General features: G+C 39.5%; 1 protein-coding gene across 1 annotated transcript in view; it reads left to right on the forward strand.

Moving 5' to 3' along the window:
* The window catches only part of RNF130 (ring finger protein 130), a 119,003-nt gene extending 110,383 nt beyond the window's left edge, over positions 1 to 8,620 (forward strand). The window contains exon 8 of the mRNA XM_051979094.1: positions 500 to 8,620. Within this exon, the coding sequence (XP_051835054.1) occupies positions 500 to 609 (110 nt within the window). The 3' untranslated portion in view covers positions 610 to 8,620. The remainder of the gene's footprint in view (positions 1 to 499) is intronic.
* Positions 8,621 to 14,405: the final 5,785 nt, after the last annotated feature.

Below are 14,405 nucleotides of genomic sequence, written 5' to 3' on the forward strand. Positions count from 1 at the left end.
CATGCTGAAAACTGCTACTTGGTGAAACAAATATAAGTTATGGACTATATGTGAATCCATGTGTTCTAGAAAAGGTGTGTCTGTGAACCTGGTTTATTAAATGAATTATGTTAAAGGCACTAGAGAAACTCATTTTTAAAGGCATAAATATAAGGGTAAATCTTTTTGTAAAGTTCAGTGGTCATGCCTTATCTTACAGATTTTTTAGCATGTGTCATTTTTGTCAATGTGATTACTCTCTCCAACAGAGATCACAGTCCTGTGAATTAGCAGACAGCCTTTGTAAGCTGTTGGGTTATAAATATGCCAGGTATACTTATATTTTATTAGTGTGGATAAGTTCTGTGCTGTTCTCATGTGAAAAGCAAAGAATTGAAATGGATATTTGAGCTAACGTGATGCTTCCGTGAGAATACACTTTTCTCTCTCTCCTGTGTCCCTGTGACATTTATGCTTCATCACTGATTGTCTTTTTGCTCTGCTTTTTTTTATTTTTTAGGTGGGCACTTCTTTCATCGGAACTCTTTGTCCCCTCGAAGCCTGGTTTACGAGAGCGAATTCTCCATGATTGAGCCCTCCTTGGACATGTATGATGACAACAAAACTTGAAGAAACCTTGATGTTTGGGGTCACTCTTTTGTTGGTTTCTGATCATTCTTCTTTTGTATTCTTCTGTTGGTGTCTTGTCCTGGAGAAGGAGCTGCTGCATTTCCCACGTGGGGGTTGCGTTTCCAGGCTAAGATCCAAAGGACCCCCCCAAGATGGGACTACCCTGCAACAATGCACCATTGCACATTGCCCTTCCAAGGTTGTCCAAACTCACAAGAGGAGTGAGCTACATCTGGATACAAGAGGCTTAGCCCTGACTCCCCAGGGTTCATTGTAAACTGAAGATGTCTTTTTTCCCCCTAAAAGCCAAGCATGTACTGCTCTGTGTGAGTGGAGTTTGCCTTTAATAGTCCTTGTGATCAAGAATTCCATTGTGTGCCCAAGTCTACCAGGTGATTTTTTGTTTGTTTGTTTTTTTCCCAGCAAAGAGGATCATGAGCTGCTCCCTGGATCTCTCTCCATTCTCTCCCTTCTCTTTCTGTGATGAGGCCTCTTTCTAAAGGGACTGGGGAAAGGGCTTGTACCTTTGTCCTTGCCACATCATTGACCAGTTGTGTTGCGGGCACAGGGGCCTCTCCGTAGATCCGTAATGGGCAGTAGCAGTGGGTGCCAGCAGCAAAGAACAGAGTCATCCACATGTTCATTTTCCAACTTCCATTTCTGAGCATGAAGTCACTTTTACAGTCCCTGGAATGTCGCTCCAGCCGTGCCTGTCAGCCCACATTCTAAAAGAGATGGGCCAACATCCCTGTTCTTTTTGGTTGGTTCCTAAGTATACTCAAAATCTCCCGCAGGATGACCAATGGCTAGCTGATTTTTTTCACTGTGGAGTTAAAGCATCCCATTCTCCGGTATGACACCAAATGCTGACCACTCCCTGCTCCGGTTTGGTATAACAAGATTCTCCCTCCTGCCAGTTCTGAAATTGGGAATGAAGGCAGCAAAGGAAGATGAATGGGGAATCTTACATATAGACATACCGAAAGGAGGCATCTTGTATTTTTTTGTCCACCAGGAGAAAAAGGAGATGCTGTTTCAAAGCAAAAACAGTAAGGTTAGAGGCAAGAAAGATGTGTATGTGTGTATTTGACACATAACTGCCAGCATCCTTTGATGAGCGAATCAACCCAACATATCTATGCACCTTTTGCTATAATAGTTTAATCTGCTTCTCCATTTTAATCAAAATTACTGTATGAGAAGTTACAAATGATTTTTGTATCATGTGAATGAAAATTTGAATTTCCGTACATCTTCATTTAGTTCTAACAGGGAACCCAAAGAAAGGACTCCTTCGCCTGATTCCTTTTATGAAATCTGTAGAGTGTAAATTGAAGAGGAGTACTTGCTGTTTTTCCATATGCAACCAGTCATTTTTAGCATGTATCCTACTCTATATAATGTGTTGAGGCTGTGACTTAAACACAAATGAAATCTTTGATTTCAAACAAAACTCTCAGTGAAGTGAGGCAGTGACTCTTTAGTAGAAGAGCCTTCCCTGACCTAATTCCACATCTCTTCTCAAATAGTTTGAGGCTGGAGCAAGGCAGACTTTTAAAGAATTAATAGCTTCATATTTTTTTTACTTTTAATGAGCCAAGTGTAGTCTAGTTGTTTTTTGGGTTTTTCCCCTTTCTTTTTATTATAGTCCTTATACTGTAGAAATATTTTCAATAAAGTGAGTTTTAAACAAAACATGGTTTTAGCAAAAGAAGCTTGACCTTGTGGGTGGCAGTTTCAGAGCAAAGTCAGCAACAGTCACAGCTCATTTATAGGGAGGGGATAAGGGAAACCAGCCACCCAGTTTCACCCAGAGTCCTTCCTGGACTGGGAATACAGCTATTCATTTCGTTTTTCAATAATTGTTGGCTATGCAGTACCTAGGGAACTCTTCTAGGAGAGCTATTTAGACTAACCTCTAATTTCAAACTGAGCCCCGGTTTTGTGAAAATGGTGTCGATCTTTCTATGCAGACACATAAAGGAATACCAAATTCTTCATTGGAGATGGACATGAAAAAGTCCATAGTGAAGACATGTAAATAAAGAGTGTCATTCCTGACTTCAAGCAATTCCTTGGACTAAAGGAACTCTTGCCCAGGGAAAACTCAATTGCCATTTACACTACTGGACTAAATGCCTCATCACCACTCCCTATGGAACAGATTATTCTGAGCAGAGCCAAGCTGGGCATGTTTTCCTCTCCAGGGGTTGGATTTGCCCATTTAGGACTCTTCTCTGGTTCTGCAGTGTTACCAATTTGGTTCTAGTATCACCAGCAGAGTGGCTATCCACAGGAAATATGTCCTTCTCATTTAAGAATTTCCTTCAAGAAGAGTAGTTGTGCTTGGAGAAAAGAAAGGGGATGGAGAAGGGGAAGCAGTTTAAGAAATAGACTGACTCCAGTAATCCCTCATTTTTTACCACATTCTTACTGTCCTTATTCTGGACCCCATTTTCCCAGGGGCAGGTAGAATCAGCTTATCCAAGTGTGCCTCATCATCAGATAGTTGGCCACCAGATAATGATTTTTTTTTCCAGCCTCAGCCATCCATGAAGACCCTCTCTATTAATGTCTAAAAGAGTTTTCAAACTGCATGGATGGGAGAGATGGATTACCCACACTGATGAAATTGCCACTCTCTTAAGTATTGAAGTATTCTGAACTACAATATCCCCTGAGCCAGGGCTAACTGCAAAGCTGCTTCCTCTGGCATTCAGTGGCTCCAGTACTATGGCCCCATGGGCATAAAATATTGGGATTAAGCCATGCAACAGGTGCTTATCAGGGGAGCCAGTAAATGAGTTGCTGGGTCTCAGTAGCTTCCTAAGAAAGAAGCTACATTAGAGTTCTTTCTGATGCCCTTTCTCTGCTTCTGTGCCACCCGATACAGCCCCTGGATACCTTGAAAAGTTACAGAGGTATTCTGCAGCTGAATCAAGAAATTGTATAAAGGGACTGGACATTCCCTGGATCAAGCGAGTATGTTTCTTGTCAGCAAGCATATTTTTTTTTTTTTTGCAAACTCCAGGGCTACCTTGTGCTTATAAGTCCCCCACTGGTGTTAGTGGAATTAGCTTTTTCCTCCCTAACTAGAAAATTCATTCCCTCAGAAACTTCACAAGAGAAAAGATTACTGCTACTTTTCATTTTTTTAAGTTGTGTTACTTACAAAATGCAATCATCTGAATATATTGATGGAATTATCAACCAAATACATTGACAAATATGAGCAGTATTACTCTTTTGAAGGAAAAAAAATTGTTTGTTTTCAATTAGCTATTTCCCATCCGTTTTGTAAGAATTTAATTCTGTCCTATTTGTATGTCTTCTTACATTTGAAATATTTCATTGACTGTAATCAGTATTTATTGGTGGTTGTACATGAATCTTATTGCTAGACATCTCTGATCTCCAGGCAGCTATTTCTAAAGCAGAGAAACAGAGTGATTCCATGATCTGGGGATGTATTCTGTAAAAAGATTTTGGGTCTTCCTGTTGTCCCTCAGCCTTCTGTTGATTCCAAGGCTTGATCATTTACAATGACTGGCTGTAGTGACTACATTTGATTTAGGGTTCGCTAAATCAATTTCATTGATCCATGATTCCCAGGCTCATTCTTGGCCAATTGGGCTTATTTAGTCTTGTTGAATGATAATTTACCAAATCACTGAATTAACTTCCTTTCTTCTTCAGCCTCGAGGAAAGTAAAGAAAAAGGGGAAAAAAAAAAAAAAACAGGAAAAGACAGGAATCCCATCTCCTCCAAAATGATACAAAGATTAAGCCCTTCCATTATATGCTTATATATATTAAACCTCCACCCACACATAGAAATAATTCCCATTCTGTAGTATTTTTAAGTTTATAAAGCACTTTCCTCACAGTCCTGTAAAATAAGTAGTTTCAAACATGATTATCCCCACTGTCTAGATGAGAAAACAATCTCAGAAGTAAAGTGATTTGGTAGGATCATAGGGCTAGAGAATATATAAGCCCAGACTTAAACCCAGGCTCCTGATCCTAATAAGAGGTTCTTTCTGGCACAACAGACTAACTCTGGTCTCCACAAACTACTTGCATATATATAGTTCCCAAAGGGCAGCACGTATGGTGTTGGGGGAAATGTCCTGAATTTGGATTAAGAAGTACAAAATTCAAGCTCTACTATTTACTGTCTACATGATATTCAGCAAATCACTTAACCTCTCTGAGCATCATGTTTCTCCTTTATAAAAATACTAACAGGACTCTCCATGTTGTGTATTTTAAAAAAAAACTATAATGCAAATATACACCACTGTATGTGTTTGCTATCTATTTAAGGATTCTCCAAAGGCAACCTTTGTTAGGAAAAGAAATCTAAGCCCTTGAAAATGGAACCTTCTCTAAAAAGCCACTGACAGTACTTTAAGCCTCACAGGGCCAGACATTAAAATTTGTGAATGATTGAACTCAAAGCCTACTTAATCCTTAGAGGAAACATGTTAAACACAAATTCTAATAATTATAACTGATGGATGATGTTTTAAAGATTACAAAATATGTACATATACATGCACGTCATACATATACATATATGTCATTTGACACTCATAGTCCATAAGTAGTTACTACAGATATTACAATCCCCATTTTACATATGAGTAAGCTGAGGCTAAAAGAGGTTAAGTGACTTGCCCATGATATCAGAGCTAGTAAATGCCAGCTTTCTTTGGTTTTAATTCAAAAAGGACAAAGGCCTTCCACTTAACTGATGTCATGGACACCAATTACCTTGAGGATAAAATTGTATTCCCCCTTTATTTCTACTAACCTATTTACGCAGTATCTTCAAATTAACTAGTTCTTGAACAGGTCAGATACACGGCCATGAGAAAGAAGAGAGGCTGGAAAATGCTTCTTAGACTATAAACATTCCTGTGATGTTCATTGATTGCATTGCATACTGCAAATAGTAAATGCTTAATAAATGCATATTGAATATTGAGTTAATATGAGTGAGGTTAGGGCTAATTTCCTGGATGACAAATAATAATAACTCACATGATGATAGATAGTTCTATTATATTTTCAAAGCACTTTTCCCTTCTAAGGGAAGTACTACAAGTGTTGTTATCCCCAGATGCTGAGGGGCAGAAAAAAGAAATGATTTGCCCAAAGGCCAGATGGCAGTGAGTTTCGGACTTGGGATTTGAACCAATATCCCCTGACTCCAAGTCCAGGGTGCTCTCCACTACATTATACTGCCTCTCAAGAGAACTGAAAAGGCCGCATTGGACATTGTGAAGAAAATGACTATAGAATAAACACCAAAACAAAATGGGGTAGGGGAGAAAAAGGGAAGATCTGTATCCATTGGGACTTCAAATTGTCTTTTCCTAATCTGCGAAGTATCAGAAAAGGGAGAAGGGAAGGTGAGGTCTACCCAATTCTCAAGAGTCCTTGTGCATGAATATGTAACTTACTCAGTAATCTTAGGTTCTTTCCCTGTGTCTTTGCCATTAACTTGCCATATGTATGGCATGTCACTTAACTTCCTTGGCCTTACCTACATCCCCCCCATGTGAGGTCAGCCATCCTTGCATTAAGGAAGAGGTTGATGAGATGCTCTGGAAAAGGGGAGGTAGAAAGCCATCTTTCTGTAGTCTGACTTAGACATGGCCCTTGGGAGCATTATTTCCTGAGGTGGCGGTAAATCCTTTATGTGGCACCCTCTGCAAATTCCCAATTTCCCCAAAGGTTCAGAAAGGAGCTTCATTTTCCTTCAGGTCCCTCATGGGAGTTTCAAGTACCTACAGTGGTATCTGATTCTCCAGTGGAGAGAACCAACTGGCTCTGCCAAAAGGTCTTTGGCTGTCCATGCGCACTCCGCTGTGTGGAGCTCCCACCACTTCTGCTCTTGCCCGTGTATACCATCCCCTAATCCATGCAGATCTCAGACTGTCTCACCTACTGATGTCACCAAGACACTAGCTATCCCTTCTGGGAACCCCAATCCTTATTTTGTGATCTGGGACTGAATGGAGGTGTTTCTTTTCATCCAGATAAACCCCTAAAGCATTGAACAGCAATATTGAGCTTGATATTCCAAGTCATTACCAACTCTGATTTGTGAATACATCCTGTACAGTTCAGATCCTGTTTCTCTCTCTACTCTTTAATCCAATAGATATATAAATTAGAAGCATGAAAATGTGAATCTCCGAGAAAAATCAAAGGTCTTTTTCTCTGATCTTAGAGTAGCACGAGGGACACATTCTCCTCTGCTCTTGTACAAGTGAGCTATGAGGAGTCTTTTGTGGGGGGCTTTGCTTTCATAATCAACCCCCACCCTTTTCATTCTGTATCATGGGATAATAGTAGGAACAGTTTAAAACAGGCAGGGCCAGGATCTTTGTAGAGAGAAAAACAAAGCTTCCATTTGACCAGAATTCTCCAGTCCACAATTTCCTCGTGGACATGGCTTGCTGTGCTCTCTGATCAGTAATGCTGGCGCAGTACAAACTGACACATTCCTGATCAATGCACCACTTTGCTTGCTAGACAAGAACGTGTGTGTCAGGAAGGGAAGAATCAATGACCTTGGTGGGACTTAATTAGCTTTGTCTCAAGCTCAGCAAGGCCATTCACCAGCTACTAAAGACTTTTATGATCATCTTTTCAAAACCCCAGCATTCTTTCTAAATCAGCTGCTTGGGAGCCAGAGACAGTTTTAGTGAATTCTCAAGAGCTATTTTTACATAATTAACAGGATGCAAGAGCTCTTTCTGCTTTCTCTGCTTTCTGCACTGGCCACCTCCTTCCTCTGACTTTCATTTAGAGCTATAGGAAATCCTCATGTGCCCCACCAGGACATTACCAGTGGCTGAATAACTTGGCCCAAGAAACAAATGATAGCAAGTAGACTCCTAAATGGCAAAATCCTTCCTTTCTACTAAGCAAACATCCTTTTACAGCCTGGACACAAGCAAATGACTACACACCCAAGATTTATGCACCACTATGATCCAGTGCTACAGGTCTGCCTTTGGTATGGAGTGGGTGAAGCTGAATGATTGTGTCCTGGGTTCTTGGGCTAGAAAGAGTAAGATAGGACCTCCATTAGGCCATCTAGCCCTGACAAGTTTTGACAGTAACTTCAACCCTAGCTTTTAAGATGTCCTTTAGGGGAAGTGACTTTTTTTTTAGGGAGTGGGGGCTCTCCGGAATAAATTTTGGTTAGACTGAGTCTCAAAACATTGCTCCCTCTTGGATGTAGAGTGGTCACTGCTCCAGCTAAATGGAGGGACAGAATAGGAAAAAAAAATTGATTCCACAAAGTAAAACATTAGTCATATAAAGAGGTAGAAAGAGCTACTACCCAAAGGAGAAAAAAAATTTTCCCACTGACAACCTTGGTAACTGTAACACAAGTTCACTAGGATGAACCCATATCAAAAGTGCTCCAAGACCATGCCATGATGAGCCCCTAGCCATCAGGATTCATGTAAGATATTAAATCCACCTGTTGGGGCTTTGGGTCAGGAAAGACCTGTTATTATAGGTCACTGATAACTATGCACAAAGTCTGAGAGGGTGAGACAAAAATATTTTTCTACAATAGCACAGGAAACTCTTAGGAGATAGAGAGGGGTCTTTCCAATAATCCTCAATCTGGAAAGCAGCATATTGACTTTGTCCTAAGAGATGAGAGTTAAGATTCTATGCATTTGAAGCTGTATTTATTCCAGAATAGATGGAGACAGAAACAATGGATGTCCTATACTGAAAAGGTAAGGTTGATAACTGGTTAAAATGAGAAGAGCATTGTCTTGTATTGAGATGGCACCTGCAAGGAAGTTGTGGAAGCCCGTGGGAAACGCAGCTTAACAGCAGCAAAACTCGGTGCACATGTTTTGATGTCAGTATAATACAGTAGTGACATTCTGTGATATATGCTGACCGATGTATACCTGTGGGTTTGGGTTTGCTAATGTAATACATTTCAATAAAAACCTATGGAAAACATACCAGTGCCTGATCCTGTCCAGTGTTTCACACAGGAGTGTGAGGGGAGAAATAAGGGAGTTAGCCCACTTGCAGAATGCACTGACTGACAAGCCCAGGGGGTTGGTTACTCTGTACTTGAGTCCTTGAGTATTTCCATTCTGTTTTGGAACTCAAAAAAAAAAAAAATACTCTGGGATTAGCCTTTAACAGATCATTTGGATGATTGGTGCTGACCTTGAATTTTTCTACTGTAGTGTCTCAGGAGTTAGGAGAACCCAGCAGTTGATCTCTTTAGACCTTCCATACTAATTAATTATAATTTATGGTTACCAACCTTTTTTTGCAATAGTCAATGTGAGAAGGGCCAATCAAGACTCACCACCTCCACATTAGGACCAATGAAGGAGGCTCAAACAGAAGTGACTTAGCAAGGTCATGAAGTTATGAGCACATGGTGAAAGTCTTCTGATGCTAAATCCAAGGTTCTTTCCTCTGTATTACAATAAGAGAAGAGACAAATATTTGTTGATTTTTTTTTCATTCTAATTGAGCAGCAATGTAGCATAGTGGTTAAAGAACCACCCTTAGGGTGGGGAAAACGAAGATTATCCTGGCTGTATGATTCTTCAGTCTCCCAGACAATTCTTAGGTTCTCTTTTACAAAAGAGGTTATTCTACTTTGGAAGAAGAAAGATCCTCTCTCTCTCTGGAAGTTCCCTACCCCAGTGAAATCATAGATCAAAACCAAAGCCAAGAAACAAACCCTGTAATTATATAGGTGGATAGGGTCTGAAAAATGAACCTCAGCCTCCCCTCAGAATGTACTATTGGGAAAGACCTCAAATTAGTCTCTATGCTATTCATTTAAGTCATTTCTTCCCATGATTCTCTCCAACTCCACCACTACCCAAAAGTACTACTACCCCTTTTTCCCCAAGACCCACCAGCCTGTCCCTATGTTCTCTTTTTACCATCTTCTTTCCCTCTCTATGTCTGGTTTCCTCTGGATTTCATGCTCATCCAAACCTGAGTTTGGTCCAAATGGAAGAATTCAAAAGGCAAAGGGACAGACTGATCCTTTTGACCCTACATAGTGTCAGACCCTTTGGGCTGGAACAAGAAAGAAGGGAGACAACTCAGACTGAGCTTATTACTCTGCTTGTGATCCTGAATTCACTCTCTTTGTGGCTCAGGGAAGGCTATTCACTCCAAGACTGATTCCCCAGCTGTTAGATGGGTATAATATTGCCTCTGCCTCTTTGGCTGTCTCATCACCCTCAGAAGATACCACACTGCTAGACCTCTAGGACTCAGCTCCCATGTTCTCTGGCTCTGGTGTTCACTCAGTTCAGATGAGACATGATTCCCTGTTATTGCTGTTCAGTCTTTCAGACTCCTCATGACCTATTGGGGATTTTCTTGGCAAAGATAGTGGAGTGATTTACCCTATTCTTTTCCAGTTCACTTAATGGATGAGAAAACTGGGGCAAATGGGATTACATTTAAGGTTTGCAAAGTATTTTAAAGATGTTAGGGTCACATAGCTAGTAAGGCTCTAAGGCCAGATTTAAACTCAGGTAAGAGTTCCTACTCCAGGTCTTGCCCTCTATCTTCCAACTGCATGTATCACCTATCTGCCCAGCAAAGAATATAGAAAGAGGAGATGGCGCACGTATGTGTGTGTGTTTAAATGTGTGTGTGCATACATGTGTATATGTGTGTTAGTGTGCACATGTGTGTAGTTCATGGTACCGTGTGTATATGTATGGTGTGGGTATTAGAGGAAAAAACTTGGAATAATGGAAAGAGCACTGTTTTTGAAGTTAAAGGAAGTGGTTCTGCTTCTCACTACCTGTGTGGACAAGTCATTCAACCCCTTTGAGCCTCATTTTTCTCACCTGTAAAACAAGAAGTTGAACTAGATATTTGAGGGCCCCATGTGGAAGAGACATCCCTAGACTTCCTAAACTGGGGCAATAGGGACAGGAAGGGGGTGGGAGGTGGTAGGGAAGGATGTGGGTGGAGGCCAAGAGGGTAGGGTTCAGAGTCCCTCTCTTCTCTCTTCCTCCTGCTTAGAAGGCAAACTGCCACCACCTGTGCCGCCTATCTAACCTGATTTTTATAGAAGTGATAAAAGTCTGTCAAAGTCTGAATGATTACTAAATACAGATCCCTTCGAAGACACAAGCAGAAATTTCTTCAAACCCCAGTTTTAACTGGGTGGATCAGTGGATAGAGCACTAGATCTGGAATTAGAAGAACCTGAGTTCAAATCTAACCTTAGAACTGACTAGCTGTATAACCATGGGTCCATCACTTCTATCTGCCTCAGTTTACTTAGCCATAACATAGAGATGATAAGGATCAAATAAGATAACATCTTTAAAATACTTTATAAGTGCTAGATACTATTATTATAATCCTTAAGGAAATAGGCCAACTACAGATAAACATAGGAACTATTACTTTCTGCATTGTATATCCAAGCCCTGCTATTCAGCCTTTCAGACATAATTATACCTCAATTAACAGCAACACATACCAGTTATTTGGATCAGGAGATTGGAAGGACAGAAAGAGGAATCTAGGCCTACAGTCCTACTTCTTTTGGTAACTCTAAATTTGGAAACACCCTCCACCTATGTGGTCTCAAGGAGTTGCCAGGGACATTCAGAAATTAAGTATATTTCCTACTAGCACACAACTAGTATATTTCTCAGAACTTGAATTCAAGCTTGACTTAGGTTCTTGACTCCAAGTCTGATCCTCTATCTATCTACAATAGCAGGGAAATACTAAGGGGTAGGGGGAAGAAGTGGATAATGAATAGAGAATTGGTCTTCAAGTCAGAAGGTTCAAATTCTTCCTGAGTCACTGAATCACAAAGATTAGCAGTATAATCTTTGGCAAACCTCAGTTTCCTCATTTATAAAATAGAAATTCATCTAAGAGGATTGTTATGAGTATCAACTGAAATAATATATATAAAGTATTTTGCAAATTTTAGTGTCATACAAAATGCAGTTATTATTATGAAAAACCTATTTCTTGCCTCAGAAAGGCAGTTGCACACCTTTCTGACAGCCTGAGGAGACTCAATTATCACTGAAATTCCAAAGAAATAACCACATCAAACTTGTCCTTGTCTGTCTAGGAGAGTAAGAAAGGGCAAAGCAGGAGGAAAGCCCTAAAAAGCTATTCATCTTCAGGTGAATACAAACTTCAGATCTTAAAAACCCTCTGAAAAAGATGCTAGTGGCCAAAGGGTCTCTGCTCCCAGAAGTACAGTCCTTCTACAGAAAAAGGAAATGTAAGTTGTCCTAGACAGGGACCAGAACATATTGCTTTCTTTGAAAGATCCAAAAAACCCTATTAGTGGGAACAAAACTCTAAACAATGACAAAACAATAATAAAAGATCAGAAAACCAAGAATATGGAATTGAAGTAGCACACTGAGTTTCTTATATCTTAGGATGAAAGATTGAGAGAAAACAGGCAACCCAAAGTTAAAAACAGCAGACTCCAAAAAGAGCCAATAAAAAGGAATTGTGCAATACAGTAAAACTCTGGGATGAGATCAGAGGACCCAGATTCAAATTCTTCCTCTACCACTTTTTTCCTGTATCACCCCATTAGGCAAAGCCATTTAATCAATTTTGCCTCAGATTCATCTACAAAATGATGGAGAAGGTGGACTAGATCCCAGCTTCTTAAACAATGGCTCAGGATCCTATATGAGATCCCATAACTGAATGTGGAGGTTCTGAAATTATGATTTGTTATCAATAAATGTTTGATTTGCATACCCATTTTATAAACTATGTACCCAGAGTAATATAAAAATTTCTCAGAAGAATAAAAGAATGGAAAAAAGTTTAAGAAACCCTAAACTAAATGATCTCTGAGATCTTATCTAGTTCTGGATCTATGATTCTGTGACCTCAGGTGCCATCTAGTCTAATACCCCCTTTTACAGGTGAGGAAACTGAATTTTAGGGAGGTTAAGAGGCTTGTACAAGGTCACATGGGTAAAAAGTTTTTTATTCCACCAGCATCACAGGAGCAGCATTACCCTCTGGGAGATGTCTGAAATTGTCCCTGAAATCAGCACCCTGAAATCAGGCTGTGATTAGCCCACTGAAGCTTGGAACTAGAATTTGTCCTTATGGAATTTAATCAAAATATAATTAATATTTCCAAAATTCATGTTTAAGGAATGTTTCCCTTCTTGTTGATAAGTTCAGCATCACCAGAGCATAGATAATTTAGAAAATTTAAATTTTGAAGTTTGTCATCAGAAATTACTATGACATTCTTGGCCAGCAAAAATGTATCGCAAACACAAGGAAAACCATCCCAATTCCTAGTCTTTCTTCCTCAAACTTTCCATTCCAGAATTTTCCCTCCTGATGCTCTAGAATGATGTAAAAGGACTTTGACTTTTTAGTCAAATGGAAGGTCAGTGAGAGGAGGTAATAAAACTATTAACACAATAAAAATAGAAAACCTCCAGGCTAGTGATGAGCCAAGAAGGAGCATCATCTGACAAGATGCCATAAGAACAAGTAACACCATAATGTAGAGTGCTTGTACTGTGAAACATATGGCATAATCTAGTTTACCGAATAATGCTAAGAATTTTTTATTATTTTTGAGAGGTCCAAAAAACCCTATTAGTGGGAACAAAACTCTAAACAATGACAAAACAATAATAAAAGATCAGAAAACCAAGAATATGGAATTGAAGTAGCACACTGAGTTTCTTATATCTTAGGATGAAAGATTGAGAGAAAACAGGCAACCCAAAGTTAAAAACAGCAGACTCCAAAAAGAGCCAATAAAAAGGAATTGTGCAATACAGTAAAACTCTGGGATGAGATCAGAGGACCCAGATTCAAATTCTTCCTCTACCACTTTTTTCCTGTATCACCCCATTAGGCAAAGCCATTTAATCAATTTTGCCTCAGATTCATCTACAAAATGATGGAGAAGGTGGACTAGATCCCAGCTTCTTAAACAATGGCTCAGGATCCTATATGAGATCCCATAACTGAATGTGGAGGTTCTGAAATTATGATTTGTTATCAATAAATGTTTGATTTGCATACCCATTTTATAAACTATGTACCCAGAGTAATATAAAAATTTCTCAGAAGAATAAAAGAATGGAAAAAAGTTTAAGAAACCCTAAACTAAATGATCTCTGAGATCTTATCTAGTTCTGGATCTATGATTCTGTGACCTCAGGTGCCATCTAGTCTAATACCCCCTTTTACAGGTGAGGAAACTGAATTTTAGGGAGGTTAAGAGGCTTGTACAAGGTCACATGGGTAAAAAGTTTTTTATTCCACCAGCATCACAGGAGCAGCATTACCCTCTGGGAGATGTCTGAAATTGTCCCTGAAATCAGCACCCTGAAATCAGGCTGTGATTAGCCCACTGAAGCTTGGAACTAGAATTTGTCCTTATGGAATTTAATCAAAATATAATTAATATTTCCAAAATTCATGTTTAAGGAATGTTTCCCTTCTTGTTGATAAGTTCAGCATCACCAGAGCATAGATAATTTAGAAAATTTAAATTTTGAAGTTTGTCATCAGAAATTACTATGACATTCTTGGCCAGCAAAAATGTATCGCAAACACAAGGAAAACCATCCCAATTCCTAGTCTTTCTTCCTCAAACTTTCCATTCCAGAATTTTCCCTCCTGATGCTCTAGAATGATGTAAAAGGACTTTGACTTTTTAGTCAAATGGAAGGTCAGTGAGAGGAGGTAATAAAACTATTAACACAATAAAAATAG

The sequence above is a fragment of the Antechinus flavipes genome, chromosome 2, assembly GCF_016432865.1.
Source record: "Antechinus flavipes isolate AdamAnt ecotype Samford, QLD, Australia chromosome 2, AdamAnt_v2, whole genome shotgun sequence".
NCBI classification, from domain to species: domain Eukaryota; kingdom Metazoa; phylum Chordata; class Mammalia; order Dasyuromorphia; family Dasyuridae; genus Antechinus; species Antechinus flavipes.